Source organism: Cebus imitator, unplaced genomic scaffold (assembly GCF_001604975.1).
Source record: "Cebus imitator isolate Cc_AM_T3 unplaced genomic scaffold, Cebus_imitator-1.0 Scaffold121, whole genome shotgun sequence".
Lineage (NCBI taxonomy): Eukaryota > Metazoa > Chordata > Mammalia > Primates > Cebidae > Cebus > Cebus imitator.
The window spans coordinates 3645943-3664065 of NW_016107436.1; the positions used below are offsets into that span (position 1 = coordinate 3645943).

General features: G+C 38.2%; 1 protein-coding gene across 2 annotated transcripts in view; it reads left to right on the plus strand.

Moving 5' to 3' along the window:
- The window catches only part of APPBP2 (amyloid beta precursor protein binding protein 2), a 73978-nt gene that overhangs the window by 49973 nt on the left and 5882 nt on the right, over positions 1-18123 (plus strand). For both annotated transcript variants that reach the window (XM_017539835.2, XM_017539836.2), the window contains 8 exons: positions 987-1155; positions 4361-4450; positions 6412-6479; positions 6558-6663; positions 7378-7502; positions 11754-11839; positions 13681-13871; positions 16119-16284. In XM_017539835.2, the coding sequence (XP_017395324.1) occupies positions 987-1155; positions 4361-4450; positions 6412-6479; positions 6558-6663; positions 7378-7502; positions 11754-11839; positions 13681-13871; positions 16119-16284 (1001 nt within the window). The remainder of the gene's footprint in view (positions 1-986; positions 1156-4360; positions 4451-6411; positions 6480-6557; positions 6664-7377; positions 7503-11753; positions 11840-13680; positions 13872-16118; positions 16285-18123) is intronic.

Below are 18123 nucleotides of genomic sequence, written 5' to 3' on the forward strand. Positions count from 1 at the left end.
TGACCAGGATGGTCTCGATCTCTTGACCTCGTGATCCACCCGCCTCGGCCTCCCAAAGTGCTGGGATTACAGGCTTGAGCCACCGCGCCCGGCCTATATCTGTTGATTTGATGCTCCTGAAGAATACTTCCTAACCTCTCCATCCTTGGTTTTCTTTTAAATAGTTTTTATACCTTTGTTCCTTCTCAGACTGAGCATTTTCAGAAAATTGTATTGGCTTGATACATGAACATAATGTTCTAGTTAGCATTTAATAAATAAATAAATAAATAAATAATTTGTCCATTCCCAACACTATTTGCCTATCTTTGTACAGTCTGTATAGATATACAGTCTATTGCTATCAATACCAGTGTGATCTCTAAAGTATTGTACTATTTTGTCATATCATTAAATAGTCGGCATGGTTGTACAGTTACTTTGTGTAAAGAACTCTGTATTTCCGCTATAGAGGATAAAGATTTAAAAATAAATAGTTGACACTATTGCTATTTTCATTAAATTTGTCTTATTTGGAAAGAAACAAAAATGAACATTTATGAAACATCATGAAATAAGTAGTAACCGATCAAGTGTTACACAGACTATACTAAAACTAAGAATAAGAATAGAAGGTATTTTATGTTTATTTTATTTTCTTCATTATTTTCCAAGTTTCTTATACTGGGGCTATATTACTTGTGGATGTGGAACAAAAGGAGTGAATGTCATTTTTTTAGATGCAGCACATGCTGAGTACACAAAATATATTCAATATTTAGAGAAGATAAGGAATCAACAGTGATGAGATTACTTATAGGAAGCTTTCAGGAAAGAGCATGTACTTCTTTTTTGGGCATGAGGTCAACTCCAATTTGGCCCACACACTTATTTTCAGATACTGCCTAGTAATTACATTTAATTACCTTAAGTCATTTAGGTGATTGGTAAGAGGTCTACCAAGCTGGAAATATCAAAAACAGAGAAATGTTATTTGTGTTTTATAGATTGCTTCATGTGCGAAATGGAAACTGCAAATATCATTTGGGTGAAGAAACATTTAAATTAGCTCAGACATATATGGATAAACTATCAAAACATGGCCAGCAAGCAAATAAAGCTGCACTCTATGGAGAACTGTGTGCACTCCTGTTTGCAAAAAGTCACTATGATGAGGTAAGTGTTTTAAGGTACATTTCATTGTGACCAATAAGTACTTATAAAAACAGAGGGTAAATCAAATAGTCTTCTCTTATTTTTCTTACAGATCTCATTTTTACATATTAGGTTTAGGGCAGTACACATTTGTAATGGAAAATTTAAATCAGACAAGCTGGGCACCATAGCTCATACCTGTAATCCCAGGAGCTTGGGGCCAGCCTGGGCAAGTGAGACCCTGCCTCTACAAAAAATTAGCCAGGTGTGTAGCACTTGCCTGCGATGGTCACATCCTACATGGGAGGCTGAGGCAGAAGGATCCCTTGAGCCCAGCAGGTTGAGGCTGTAGTGAACCCTGTTTATACCACTGTACTTAAGCTTGGATGACCAAGTGAGGCTCTGTCTCAAATAAAAGAAAAGTGAAATCAGACAAAAGGAGTATTTGTGAGATGGATTTGAAATATATAAATGTATAATTTAGAGCCCTTTCTTTGTTGTTTTTCTTTTGATTTAACCAAAAGTATCTGTCTAAATTGGATGGGCTTCTTGTTGTAGTTTTTGAGACAGGGTCTTGCTTTGTCTCCCAGGCTGGAGTGTAGTGGCACAATCTCGGCTCACCACAATCTCTACTCCAGGGCTCAGACAATTCTCCCACCTCAGCCTCCCAAGTAGCTGAGACTACAGGCACACATCACCACACCTGCCTACTTTTTCTGTCTTCTTTGGTAGAGACAGGTTTTCACCATGTTGCCTGTGCTGAACTCAAACTCCTGGGCTCAAGTGATCCACCTTCCTCAGTTTCCTAAAGTGCTGGGATTACAGGCTTGAGCCACCATGCCCAACCTGACAGTTATTTTCTTTCTGCATTTGGATTTACAGGTTTAAACTATGTCTTATTCATGTATTTGCAACTCTCAGCACATTCATGAGGAATGTAGAAGTCTTGGATAATTTTTGACAGTTTAATCTTTTAGTAATAAATAAGCTTTTCACTGTCATTTACAGAAAAGTACACAAATCTTAAGGACATAGTTTGATGAATTAGCACCATGTTCTTGTGTTAGGCTAGGCTAGGCTATGCAGAGGTTATATCAACCCCAGTAATCCCAGCACTTTGGGAGGCTGAGGCGGGTGGATTACGAGGTCAAGAGATCGAGACCATCCTGGTCAACATGGTGAAACCCCGTCTCTACTAAAAATACAAAAAATTAGCTGGGCATGGTAGCACGTGCCTGTAATCCCAGCTACTGAGGAGGCTGAGGTAGGAGAATTGCCTGTACCCAGGAGGCGGAGGTTGCAGTGAGCCAAGATCGCACCATTGCACTCCAGCCTGGGTAATGAGCAAAACTCTGTCTCAAAAAAAAAAAAAAAAAAAGTAAGTTTCTTTCCAGCTCGTAATATATCCCTGTCTTCAGATGGCTGTGGCTGTTATTAACATTATATCTGTACTTTGATCAAGACCCAGTATGGTTTTGGGGTCTATGTGGAACATACTTATCTAGAACATTACCAGCCTGGGCACAGGGACAGAAGCTTCATGGAGAAGTACTGCTAGCTCTTGGACTTTTCTTCCAGAAAAGGCATGTTTCACTTCTCTTATTTTAATTGCCGAAAGAAATCATATGGCCACACTTGTCTTTTTTTGTTTATTTGTTTGTTTGAGACAGCATCTTACTCCATCAAGGCTGGAGTGCAGTGGCATGATCTTCGCTTACCACAGCCTCCACCTTGGCCCCACCAAGTAGCTGGAATTACAGGTGCATATCACTACACCCAGCTAATTTTTTTCACTTTTGATAGAGATAGAGTCTCACTATGTGGTAACCCAGGCTGGTTTCTAACTCCTGAGCTGAAGCAGTCCTCCCACTTCAGTCTCTCAAAGTGCTGGGATTACAGGTATGCACCATCACACCCAGTCTAAGATAATTTATTTTGCCTTTTTTATTTCTTCCACTAAGCACCAGGAGAGGAAGGACATTTTTTGTTTTGTTTCCCACTTCATATCTAAATACTAGCACATTGCCTGCCACTTAACCTCTCTATACCTCAGTTTCCCATAATAGCACGTATCTTTTAGGACTGTTGTGTCAGGTTAATGTGTTAATGCACATAAAATACTTTGGACAGTAGCTGGGACAAAGTAAGCACTCAACTAAACAGACAATTCAGATATAAAATAATAAATGTTGGCCAGGCTCAGTGGCTCACACTTATAATCCCAGCACTTTGGGAGGCTGAGGTGGGTGGATCACGAGGTCAAGAGATTGAGACCATCCTGGTCAACAAGGTGAAACCCCGTCTCTACTAAAAATACAAAAATTAACTGGGCATGATGGTGCGTGCCTGTAGTCCCAGCTACTCAGGAGGCTGAGGCAGGAGAATTGCATGAACCCAGGAGGCGGAGGTTGCGGTGAGCTGAGATCGTGCCATTGCACTCCAGTCTGGGCAACAACAGCGAAACTCTGTCTCAAATAAAATAAATAAATAAAATAATAATAATAAATGTTATAGTAGGAGGATGTAAAGTATACAAAAAGTTGTCTAGGGCTGAAACCTGCAAGACAGATGAGTTTTTTTTTGTTTTGTTTTGTTTTTTTTTTGAGACGGAGTTTCGCTCTTGTTGCCCAGGCTGGAGTGCAATGGCGCAATCTCGGCTCACCGCAACCTCTGCCACCTGGGTTCAGGCAATTCTCCTGCCTCAGCCTCCTGAGTAGCTGGGATTACAGGCACGTGCCACCATGCCCAGCTAATTTTTTGTATTTTTAGTAGAGACGGGGTTTCACCATGTTGACCAGGATGGTCTCTATCTCTTGACCTCGTGATCCACCCGCCTCGGCCTCCCAAAGTGCTGGGATTACAGGCTTGAGCCACCGCGCCCGGCCTAAGACAGATGAGTTTTAAGGGGTTAAAGGAAGAGGGAAGGCAGAGGGAACAGTATGTGCAAAGGCTCCTGGTCAAGAGAGAACATGCCTCTGATTTCCTGAAAATATGTCAAGTATCCACAAGGTCTGATTCAGACAAGCTATAGATATTAAGAGTAAAAATAATATAACAGGTTTATACTTTTGAAGAAAGTTTAGCCTCAGAAAATTTAACTGTAAATTTTGTGTGTATTCTTAAGTACTTGAAAGCTTGTAGAAAATTTTTTTCAGTCATTTTGTTAAATATTGTCCATTTGATTTACCACAGTTGTGTCTCTTCTATAAATAATGATTTTTTTTAGGCATACAAATGGTGCATTGAGGCAATGAAAGAAATTACAGCAGGCTTACCAGTGAAAGTTGTGGTGGATGTTTTAAGACAAGCTTCTAAGGTAAACGTAATGTTAAAATTATTCAATGAATTATAGGATTTATCAGGCTTCAAGTTTCTTTTAATTAACCTATTACTTAACATTTTAGTTATTTGTACACTCCATACACATGGATCTGTTTTATAAGCTTCTGTACTCATTTTTAGAAATCTGGTTTCTAACTAAAACTATCACATATAGATTTTTAGCTAATTTTTCATTAAGAAAACCAGTGAAATAATACATTTTGATAATTGTTTTAGCATATTAAAGTACCGATCAAAGTAGTATTTGGGTGCTATCCTGGCTTGAGTTTGTTTTTGTTTTTCTTAAATATTCATAGCAACCTGAATTCCTTATGCCAAAATACTGTAAACTTTGGTCACTATTCTGCTAAAGGAGAGCCTGGTGTTAAATCTCTTTGTCATAGGATTGCAGTCTCACACAAGGCAGCTTGCTTTGTTGACTGTAAGACTTTGATTGCTGTAAGACTGCAATCCTGTGACAAAGAGATTGACCTGCTAGGCAATCCTTACTTGATTTTTCTCTATTTTTCTTATTCTGTAAATAAATGCATTAAATCTTTTAAATTTTTATTTTATTTTAAATAGAGACAAGATCTCACTATGTTGCCAGGCTGATCTCAAGTGATCCTCCCAACCTAGCACTCCAAAAGTGCTAGGATTACAGTTGTGAGCCACCACACTTGACCTGCATTTTTGCAGGACTTTTAGTAGTATTTTAAAACTACTGCTTTGGTGCAGTGAGGCCCTAAAACACTAATGCACTTTTCAGATATACTCTTCTACCCAGATGTTGCTCAGATTTTAATATTTCATTTTGATTGATTTTACTTATGGAAATTCAACTAGGAGATTCCAAACTTATGGATCTGGGAGAGTCCAAGATTTCTGTGAAATTTATTAAGTCATTTTTAGATTAAGTAAACAGCATAAATATTCAAGTTATCAGAGCTAGAACAGGGATATTCTTATTTTTTAATTAATTGAAATAATTGAATATTCATTTAATATCAAGACAGCATAATATTTATGCAAGGTATATTTCTATATGCAAATTGTATTTAGAGTTTTAAAAAATGACTAGCTATACTCATGGTTCAAAATATTTTAAGAAATAATTGGCAGCTGTGCACAATGGCACATGCCTGTAGCCAGGAGTTCAGGTCCAGCCTGGCAACATAAAACCTTATCTCTTAAGAAAATAAATAATAGGAAAACTTGAAATTCTATGCATTTAAAAATTATTATTATTATTATTATTATTATTTTTTTTTTTGAGACGGAGTTTCGCTCTCGTTACCCAGGCTGGAGTGCAATGGCGCGATCTCGGCTCACCGCAACCTCCGCCTCCTGGGTTCAGGCAATTCTCCTGCCTCAGCCTCCTGAGTAGCTGGGATTACAGGCACGTGCCACCATGCCCAGCTAATTTTTTGTATTTTTAGTAGAGACGGGGTTTCACCATGTTGACCAGGATGGTCTCGATCTCTTGACCTCGTGATCCACCCGCCTCGGCCTCCCAAAGTGCTGGGATTACAGGCTTGAGCCACCGCGCCCGGCCTTAAAAATTATTAAATGAAAATGACAAAAGATTGTTGAATGCCACTCCAGGACTGGGATGTAAGGACCTTAGAAAATACTGTGGTAAATTCTGCCCCCATTGTTTTAATAATAGGGAAAGATGGGAGTATACCAGCTTTGTAAGGTAACTTTGTTATGACAGATTTGTACCAAGAAGACTGTCAAAATTTTAAACTTTATAATTTTCCCAGCTTATATACAGATCTGTTTATAATAGAATTTTTAAGTACTTGGAAGGAAAGAAATTACAAGTAGAACCTTCGTATTTAAGTTTGGAGGGTTTTTTCTTATTAACTATTATAGCCAGAATATATAAACCCCACTTATTTTAGCACACTAATGAACTGTTTGAGAGTTAACAGTTTTTCACTTTATCTTTAGGCTTGTGTAGTAAAACGTGAATTTAAGAAGGCAGAACAGTTAATTAAACATGCAGTGTATTTGGCACGGTAGGTGATTATTATTAAAAATATCTTTTTAAATTGTCTGTATACTTTATATCCTAATAATTTTATTTCTTTCTATAGGGATCATTTTGGATCCAAACATCCAAAATATTCTGATACACTGCTAGATTATGGGTTCTACTTACTCAATGTAGATAATATCTGTCAGTCTGTTGCAATTTATCAGGTATGTTAATGGTTACCCTTTTTTTCTTTCAACCTATATTGACTTGCTGACTTGTATTTGTTTGTAGTATATAAATCACCCTCTAAAAATGACTCTTTGACACCAACCCCACCCACCAATATAGGCTGCATCATTATTTTATTAAGTATTACCTAGAAGACATAGACGTTAATGCTTTGGAAATTAAAGAGAATCATTCAGAAAAGGAATTGTTGGGTTGCAAGCTCATATTTGGGAGTAGTTTTCCATTTTTTTATTTACTCATGTAATGGATTGTCTTTGTTGTTGATTTAGCAGATGTCGCTAAAGCTGCCTTCGTAATAACAAGGATGGCTGATAATAATTGTTTTAGGCCTTTCTTACTCATTATCAGTAAATGATGTATTATGCCATTGCTCTAGATAAGGCATACTTGATTTTAAGGTTCACTTTTGAAGAAGGACATAGAGAAAAACATTCCCTATGTCTTGAGAATCAAGACATAGGAATGATTATTATTATTAAACCATTGCATTTTAAGTCAAACTCTGTCTTCAGAAATTCAGGCCTTATGGGTGATTTTCATGTTCTGAGATTTAAATACAGCAGGACTTCTTTGCCTTCAAAATTTTATGGTGTTAGGTATATAGAATATATATTTAAATTACTAGGATGTTTAATTTAACTAGGTGGTATTTTCTACAGTATTGACAAATATTTTTATGATTCTTTCAGGCAGCCCTTGACATTCGACAGTCAGTGTTTGGTGGCAAAAATATCCATGTAGCAACAGCTCATGAAGATTTGGCTTACTCTTCTTATGTCCACCAGTATAGCTCTGGGAAATTTGACAATGCACTGTAAGTTCCACATTGCTTTTCTCTGAAGGAGGAAATACTGTTTTTGTTTTGTTTTTTCCCATTAGGGAACTATTATAATATTAATAATAGTACTTGATGTACTTTATAGATGGAATTTGTCTTCCTGGAACTTTAACAGAATGCCTAAAATGTTCTTGAAGTCATATAAAATCATACCATTTGTCAGGTGCAGAACCGTAGGAGGCTGAGGTGGAAAGATTGCTTGAGCCCAAGGATTTGAGACGCTGTCTACTCAGAAAATTTTAAAAATTAACTGGATGTGGCCGGGTGCGGTGGCTCATGCCTGTAATCCCAGCACTTTGGGAGGCTGAAGTGGGCGGATCACCTGAGGTTGGGAGTTCGAGATCAGCCTGACCAACATGGAGAAACCTCATCTCTACTAAAAATACAAAATTAGCCAGGCATGGTGGCACATGCCTGTAATCCTAGCTATTCAGGAGGCAGGAGAATTGCTTGAACCCAGGAGGCAGAGGTTGTGGTGAGCCAAGATCGTACCATTGCACTCCAGCCTGGGCAACAAGAGCGAAACTCTGTCTCAAAAAAAAAAAAAATTAGCTGGATGTTTTGGTGCATGCCTGTGGTCCCAGCTGCTCTGGAGGCTGAGGCAGGAGAATTGCTTGAGCTCAGGGGGTCAAGGATGCAGTAAGCCATATTCACACCACTGCATTCCAGCCTGGGCAACAGAGTGAGACCGTATATCCAAAAATAAATAAATAAAATCATAATTTATAGGTTATTAATTTAGCCTTTATGTGATTTAATATTGAGACTTGTATATTTTCATGGAGAATGTGACTTATCTTTTGAGTATTTCCTTCAATAATTTTTGAGTAATACAGTAGCAAACTAATAACCTAAAGACTTCCTGATCAGAACACGTAGAAATACTGAATAAAATATAACAGTCATCTTTTTAAATGTATAACTGAGCTTGCAAAAGTGAGGGGGAAATCCCTCGAGGGCCAATAATGGACAGTAAAATTCAAAGGGTTAATTAAGCATGCCTGTGGTATAACTGCTTTGGGATGGTGGGAAAGTTTAGAGATTTCTGTAACCTTGGTCTAAGAAACAGCCTATAGGAGGCTGGGAGTTAGAACTGAAACTCTCACAAGCAAAGTCAAGACTACAATCCCAGGGAAAGGACAGGTGGACGTCTATCTAATTAATAGCTGTCAGGGAAAGTTGGCTATCTGAGCTTGGGGTCACAGTTGAACCCAAAAAGAAGCCTCACAAAACTTATGATTCTATACCTATACCACTCTTGAGTTTAGGGATAATGCATTCTAACCTCCAAACAGAAATATACTAAAAAGCACTTTGGGGCTGCTGGTTCTTCTGGAATTCCTTGTGAGAGAAAATAAAAAACTTGGAAATACTTATCTGTCAACCCAAGCTGTACAGACATTTAATAGACAAAGCTTTACCTAAAATGAACTCACCATTAAAAATCACAAAACATGGCTGGGTGGTAACTTACACCTGTAATCCCAGCACTTTGGGAGGCCGAGGCGGGCCCCATATCATGAGGTCAGGAGATCAAGACCATCCTGGCTAGCACGGTGAAACCCCATCTCTACTAAAAATACAAAAAATTAGCCAGGCCTTGTGGCACACGCCTATAGTCTCACTCACTCGGTAGGCTGAGGCAGGAGAGTCACTTGAACCCAGGAGGTGGAGGTTACAGTGAGCCAAGATTGCGCCACTGCACTTACTGGGCGACACAGTAAGACTCCGTTTCAGAAAAAGAAAAAAAAAATTGCAAAACATAAGTGAATAATCTCTGAGTCAACAGACATAATGAACAGGATTAGAATCCTGAAAACTTCAGTTAACAGAACTTTTTTTTGGTTGGTGCTATAAAGTATGTGTTCTTTATATAATTAAAGATACAAAATAGGTTGGTGAACTAGACCTGCAAATAAATTAAAGTTTTAAGTTTTACTGGAACATAGCCATGCTCATTCATTCATGTGTTTTCTATAGCTTCTTTCACACTATAGCAGCAGAGTTCAATAGTTGCAATAGAGAATGTGTGGCTGACACAGCCTAAAATATTTACTATCTGGCCCTCTACAGAAAAAGTTTGCTGACCCTAACATAGAAGAAAGAATCGAGAATATTTTGGAGGACAGTAAAGAAAATGGGCGTTGTTTTTTTTTTGTTTTGTTTTGTTTTTTTTGAGACATAGTCTCACTGTGTTGCCCAGGCTGGAGTACAGTGGTGTGAGGGTTCACTGCAACCTCCACCTCCCAGGTTCAAGGAATTCTTCTGTCTCAGCCACCTGCGTATCTGGAATTACAGGCACGCACCACCATGCCTTGCTAATTTTTGTGTTTTTAGTAGAGATGGGGTTTTACCATGTTGGCCAGACTGGTCTCGATCTTCTGACTTCAAGTGATCTGCCCACCTAGGCCTCCTAAAGTGCTGAGACTGCAGATGTGAGCCACCACATCTGGCTGGAAAAGAACAGATTTTAAAATAAAACAAATGATTTATGCTACAACATGGATGAACCTTGAAAACACTGTGCTCAGTGAAAGTCACAGAGGATCACATATTGTATGATTTCATTTATGTGGTATGTCCAGAATAGGCAAATTCATAGAGACAGAAAATAAATTGATGTTATCTAGGCTGGGGAGTTGGAGGGAAATGGAGAGTGACTGCTAATGGGCATAGGTTTCTTTATGGGATTATGAAAATGTTGTAAAATTGATTTTGGTGATTGGCATACTATGTAAATACACTAAAAACCATTGAATTGTACACGTTAAATGGGTGAATTGTGTCGTATGCTAATTATATCCTGAGTTGTTATAAAAATAAAACAAATGGCTAGAAATGGAAATAGTCATTGACACTAAAACTCAGCAGACAAGCCAAGCATGGTGGCCCACGCCTGTACTCCCGGCACTTTCGGAGGCCAAGGTGCGTGGATCATTTGAGCCCAGTAGTTTGAGACTAGCCTGGGCCACATAGCAGATCCCCATCTTTACAAAAAAATACAAAATATCAGGTGGGCATGGCAGTGTACGCCTGTAAACCTAGGTGTCTGGGAGGCTGAGGCGGGAGGATCACCTGAGCCCAGGAGTTTGAGGCTGCAGTGAGCCATGATTGCACCATTGCACCACTGTACTGCAGCCTGGAGGACAGAGCAGGATCCTGTCTCAAAAAAAAAACCAAAAAAACAACAACAAAAAACGTCAGCAGACAAGTTAAACAGCAGATTAGTTACAACAAAAGAGAAGATAAATTGGAAGACAGATTTGAGAAAACTAGTGGTTACCTGGAAGATGGGAGCGAAGAGGCTTGGAATTGTCTGAAAGGAGCTGACAATAAAACAGAGAAATAGCTTACCTTCTGTTTGGTGATATGGGCCATAAACAACCAAACTTGTTCAGGGAAGAATACATGTTGTAAAGAAGAATAAAGTAGGGTAAGATATGAGAGAGTGATGAGTTTTTTTTTTTTTTTTTTGGAGACAGTCTCTGTCACCCAGGCTGGTGTGTAATGGCGCAGTCTCAGCTCATTGTGACTTCTGCCTTTTGGGTTCAAGCAATTCTCCTGCCTCAGCCTCCCGAGTAGCTGGGATTACAGGTGTGTGCTACCACACCCAGCTAATTTTTCTATTTTTTTTAGTAAAGATGAGGTTTCACCATGTTGGCCAGGCTGGTCTCAAACTCCTGACCTCAAGTGATCCACCCACCTCAGCCTCCCAAAGTGCAGGAATTACAGTCATGCGCCACTGCACCCAGCCAATGGTAAATTTTTTTAGGTCCTTTTATATGGTCTGTTCTGGAAAGACCTGTTCAGTGAGGAGCAAACCATGAGAATGTTCAGGGGAAGAGCATTGTAGAAAGGTAAAGCCAGGGTGAGAACATGCTCCACATGTTCAGGAAATTGCTAGGCCTATGTGGCTAAAGGGGAAGGAGAGAATTGGTATGAGAATGGCAGGAGATGAGGTCAGGGAAGTAGCAGGCTGAAAGATCATGTAGAGTCTTGTAGGCTGTAATACAGACTTCCTCTTTCTGAGGGAAATGAGAGTCTCTGTTGGATATTAAAAGTTCAGTCTACAACAATTTGGAAATTTAAAACAAAAAGCTGGACCTTTACCACAGATAGTTCTAGAAATACTTTCTATCAATATTATATTACAGACTGTGATTTTTAAAATTCCTAAATCATTTGTAACTAAAAAGAAATGCCAGACTATATTTATCTGTATTACAGATTTCATGCAGAAAGAGCTATTGGTATCATTACCCACATCCTACCTGAAGATCATCTTCTTTTGGCTTCTTCAAAGAGGGTGAAAGGTATCCTTTGCAATCTAGTCTCAGATATTTTTAAGTAGATGATACATGCTATAAAATAGGGGTATTTGTTTATTTTCTCAGAGGGTTGGAGGATTTTCTCACAGGATTGACTGTGTCTACATATTACTAAATAGCCATTTTACCACAAGTCTACTTAAGGATTTCCAGTAGTTCATAATGAAAGACTGTTTGCATCTCTCATAAAACATTGTTAATAGGCTGGGCATGGTAGCTTATGCCTGTAATCCCAGCACTTTGGGAGGCCAAGACACGTGGATCACCTGAGGGTCAGAAGTTTGAGACCAGCCTGGCCAGCATGGTGAAACCCTGTCTCTACTAAAAATATAAAAATTAGCTGGGCATGGTGGCAGGCACCTATAATCCCAGCTACTTGGGAGGCTGAGGTAGGAGAATTGCTTGAACCCAGGAGGCGGAAGTTGCAGTGAGCAGAGATCATGCCACTGCACTCCAGCCTGGGCTATAGAACGAGACTCTTGTCTCCAAAAAAAAAAAAAAAAAATTGTTAAAAGCCAGAATTTCTTTCTTTTCTCTCTCCCTTTTGTAATTCAATCATGCATGCATTAGGTTTTTTTTGAGGATTGCATGGAAGAATAACACAAATGTTTCCACACAACATGGATAGAAGATGGGTTTCATAGCTTCAGCTTTGTAGTACAGGATTCTTATCCTGAGCTTCATATCATGTTACCCTGAATGTTGCAAGGCTCTTGCCAAATACCCCTATCTTCCATTTCTTATTTTAACTTTCCTTCTGATTACCACCAAGGCTTTCTCAGGTAATGCATTTATTTTGCTAACATAATTGGGTCACGTATGTGGTAATTCCGTGCATGTGGGATATGTTCTACCTTAATTCTGGAACTGAGTTTTTCCTCTCTCTAGGTTTGCATTTTTTAAGTTAACACAAGTAATGCATGGTTAATGTCAGAAGTTAAAAAATTAGATAGAAAAGAGAAAAAATAAATTACCTTAAAATCCCACCAATCCTCAATCAACATTTTGGTGAATATTATTTTAGACTTCTCTTACTTCAAATAAGATAACTAAATGAATGATTTTTTTAGTTTTATAATTGATTGTTTCACTTAATATATTACAAACATGTTTTCATGTCTCTACATATGTCCTTTTTTCTAATGTATTTAACCTTACCATTATTATTTGACTCTTATAATTGTTTTTAACCTTTTCTTTTTTAAAAATGCTACAGTGAAATAAATCTCTTTTTCTTACCTTTGTGTACATAGACAGTTTTCCAAGAAATCAAATTATCTGGTAAAAGAACATGTATATTCTTAAGACTTTAGATGGAGTTTGAAAGTCTTGAATGCAGCTTTGAAATTGAAATGTCTTCTTGCATGATGTGGTTGGTCAGATGAGTAGGAGGAAACCAGTTGTTTTAGCTGTGTTTGGTTAAAGGTTATGTTTTATAAAGTGTGGTTTCAAAATGTTCAAAGTGCTAAGGTACTCCTTGACACAGTTTCATAACTTTTAAAAACTTGCCTTGTCCTTGGATTTAATTTAAAAAACAAATTCACATCAGCAAAGTATAACAGTCTATTAAAATAGAAGCTGATTCTGCAAAATAGTTTATACCATTGTTTTTCTTAAATTTGAATTTATTATACTGTGCAAAATAGAATGACTGCCAAAAAGTGTACTTTTTTGTGAAAGTGGAATTCTTTCATCTTGACCAGTTCCAAACCATAGTCACATATAAATGTATTCAGTAAACATTTATATTACTTAAGTTTAGATGTTCTGATTAGCTTTGGTAGATGGGTTTTGAAGTACACTAATTTATTGCCTTCTTTATTTAGCACTTATTTTAGAGGAGATTGCAATTGACTGTCATAATAAGGAAACTGAGCAGAGGCTACTTCAAGAAGCTCATGATTTGCACCTGTCTTCACTCCAACTAGCTAAAAAAGCTTTTGGGGAATTTAACGTACAGACTGCAAAGCACTATGGAAACCTTGGAAGACTTTATCAGTCAATGAGAAAATTTAAGGTAGAAACATGTTTTACTATGTTTTTCTCTCTCTTAATCTTAAGTAATGAAGTAGAAACTTAAATAATAAATCTTAAGTAAGCTGAAATAAATTATATACTGACCTTTTTCCACAAAGAAGTTGAGAAAATAGCCAGTATAAAACAACAGAGGCCAAGCACAGTGGCTCATTCCTGTAATCCTGGCACTTTGGGAAGCTGAGATGGGAGGGTCCCTTAAGACCAGGAGTTTCAGACCAGCCTGGGCAACATAGGGAGACCCTGTCTCTACAAAAATTAGATAGGTGTGGTGGCACTTGCCTGTCTTTCTAGCTACTTGGAAGACTAAGGCAGGAGGATGGCTTGAGCCCATGCAGTGGCTATAATCATGCACTCTGGCCTAGGTGACAAAGTGAGACCCTATCTCTAAAACAAACAAAAAATAGTCAAAATATAAATATCAGGACCATGGGCCAGACACAGTGGCTTAAGCCTATAATTCCAGCATTTTCAGAAGCCAGAGTAGGAGGAACACCTGAAGCAGGAGTTCAAGACTAGCATGGTCAATATAGGGAAATTCTGTCTCTACAAAAAACAAAAAATTAGCCAGACATGGTGGCTTACACCTGTAGTCCCAGCTTCTCCAGAGGCTGAGGCAAGAGAATGACTTGAGCCCAAAAGGTTGAGGCTGCAGTGAGCTATGACCACACCACTGCACTCCAGCCTAGGTGACAGAGTGAGAGCCTGTTTCAAAAAAAAAAAAAAAAATCAAGACCATGAACAATTAGGAAACATGTCGAACCAAAAGGATTAATGTACGAGGCCAGGCACAGTGGCTCACATCTGTAATCCCAGCACTTTGGGAGGCCGAGGCGGGCGGATCACTTGAGGTCAGAAGTTCAAGACTAGCCTGGCCAACATGGTGAAACCCCATCTCTACTAAAAATACAAAAATTAGCCAGGTGTGGTGGCATGCGCCTGTTGCCTCAGCTACATGGGAGGCTGAGACAGTAGAATTGCTTGAACTTAGGAAGTGGAGATTGTAGTGAGCCAAGATCTGCACTCCAACTTGGGTGATAGAGTGAGACTTCATCTCAAAAAAAAGATTACTATACAAAAGTAGTGCTTGAGATAAGAAAAAAATTTTTAAAAAGACAAATATGATTGCTATACTTGACTTCAAACATAGTTCTTAGTATATAATTATTGATATATAATTCTTAGTATATAGTACGTACATATAGCTCTTAGCAGAATGCCTGGCACATGGTAGGTATACAAGAAGTGTCAGATATTGCAACAACTATTATTAATCATAGCAATAAATATGACTAACTTTAATGTCTTTTAGAATTTTGAGTTATAAATTCCTTTTTTTTTTTAATGTAAGGTCTTAGTCTGTTGCCCAGGCTGTACAGTACAGTGGTGTGATCACAGCTCACTGCAGCCTCAACCTTCCTGGGCTCAGGTGATCTTTTCACCTCAGCCTACCAAGTTGCTGGGAGTACAGGCACACACCACCACGCCAGCTAATTTTTGTATTGTTTGTAGAGACAGGGTCTTGCCCTATTGCGTAGACTGATCTCGAACTCCTGGGCTCAAACAATCTGCCTGCCTCGATCTCACAAACGGTTGGGATTACAGGCATGAGCCACTGCATCCAGCCTATACATTCTTAATATTATTAATTTTGGGATCACAGCAAGGAATGAGTGAGAGGTCTGCCTCACCTGAAAAGCAGACCTTTTATATTCCTCAATTCGCTTGAGTTTAGTTTGTTGAGGGAAATAAAAATTGTCGAAATTCCAAAAACTGAAATGACGTGTATGCCCATGTAAATTAACATATTATGATATAGAGCTTGTAAAGAAGGTCCAACTAAAATTTGGACTGTTAACTGTGTTACCCAAGGGAAGTAATTTTTATTTTAGAATATTTTGTTAATTTCTCCTAACAGTTTCTTATAATTAATTTTGCAAATTTCTTCTTTGCTGTTAATTTCTTCTAACAATTTTTTCTTACCAGGGTAAGTTTTCACTTGTTACTTTTGGCATAGGATAATATTGCTGTCATCAGTTTATCTGCAGTTTCCAAAAATCTGTAATGCTTCCCATAGGCAATTTTTGGAATAACATAGTGTGTTCTTTGATCTGATTACCTCATGGCATTCATAAGATGTCTTTGCCATTTAGATCAATCTTGCTCATTGAGTAAGAACTGTTAAGATGAGAAAAAGTATAATGATTGATTCAGCATAATTGTTTTTCAGGAAGCTGAAGAAATGCACATCAAAGCAATTCAGATTAAAGAACAACTTCTTGGTCAAGAAGATTATGAAGTAGCCCTTTCAGTGGGACATCTGGCTTCTTTATATAATTATGACATGAATCAGTATGAAAATGCTGAGAAACTTTATTTGCGATCTATAGCAATTGGTATGTTACATTTAAATTCTCTCTAGTCAGTTGATTACAAATCAACATGTCAGCATGTCTTATATGTTGTATAAGGAAAATGTTATTAAAGGCTTAAATGGAGCTGGGTGCACTGGCTCATACCTGTAATTCCAGCACTTTGGGAGGCCAAGATTGGTGGATCACTTGAGGTCAGGAGTTGGAGACCAGCCTGGCTAGTATGGTGAAACCCCATTTCTACTAAAAAATACAAAAAAAAAAAAAAAAAAAGGAAAGCCAAGCATAAGTCCCAGCTACTCAGGAGGCTGAAGCAGAGGAGAATCACTTGAACCTGGGAGGTAGAGGCTGCCCTGAGCTGGGATTGCGCCACTGCAGTCCAGCCTGGGCGACAGAACAAGACTCCACCTCAGAAAAATAAAATAAATAGTAAAATATAAAATAAAATAGACTTAAATGGGATAAGTTGCTAAGGATATTCAGGAACCACCCAAAAATCATCTGGAACATTTTGCTAAAGGTGCTTTTTTTTGATATTGAAGTCAGTAGTAAGAGGTGTGACAGTAGAGCGTCATGTGTAGGCAAAAGTAGTTATTTTAAACTGTTTGTGCAATTACTACCCACTCATTTCTCCCCCTACCTTCTCCTAACTTTAACATCATGGATCAGGTTTACCTGTTTTTGAACTTGATTAAGTTATACAATGTATGTTTTTATGTGTCTGGCTTATTGGTGAACATTAATGGTGAAATCTGTGATGTTGCATATCACTGCCGTGTGTTTGATTAGGATGTCATCCATTCCACTGTTTTGTTTTTTTTCTTTTTTAAATGTTTTTATTTGTTTGAAACCATTACATCTGAGACCATTCCACTGTTAATAAACATTTGGAACATTTGGATTTCCATTTCAGGACTACTGCAAAATCAAAATAAAAAGCCATGGCCATCATCTTAGGAAGTTCCTGTTAAAACTCTTACCCATTTTTTATATTGATTTGTCTTGTCATTTTCTTATTGACTTATAGAAATTCTTTATATGATATGAATCTGACAGACCCTTCATTGGTCACATGCACTGTAGATATCTTCTCTTACTGTATTGCTGGTTTCCTAATGGAGCCTTTTATAAAACAAAAGTTCTTAATTTTTTTTTTTTTTTTTTGAGGCAGGATCTTATTCTGTACAGATCAGGGCTCACTGCAGCCTCAACCTCCTGGGCTCAAGTCATCCTCCTGCCGCAGCCCCCTAAGTAGCTGGGACTACAGACGTGTGCCAGCACACCTGACGAATTTTTTTTATTTCAATATGACGAGGTCTCACAATGTTGGCCCAGGCTGATCTCAAGTTCCTGAGCTCAAGTGATTCTCCTACCTCAGCCTCCCAAAGTACTGGGATTGCAGGCATACAGGCATGAGCCACTGCGCCTGGCTGGTTCTTAATGTAATCAGATGCATCAGTATTTTCTTTTGTGAATAGTACTTTTTGTATTCTGTTTAAGAAATCTTTTCAGCTGGGCACGGTGGCTCAAGCGTGATTATGCCTGTAATCATTTATCCATATACATGTGGGTTCCCTATTATCCATAATATATTGACTGACTTGCTCATTCCTCAAGTGCACGTAGTTTCAGAATTGCTAATCCATACCGCTGTGAAAAACAAACCTACTATTTAGCGTTCAATATTTCTTTACAGTTTTCCTTTTTCTTTAGTCTGAAGGTAGTATATGTTCACAATACAGGGTTCAAGAGTTAGTTGGGGTTATTTACAACCCCTTCCTTCAATGTGGTTATGTTATTTTTTCTTTTTTCTTTCTTTTTTTTTTTGAGACAGAGTCTCACTCGGTTGCCAGGCTGGAGTGC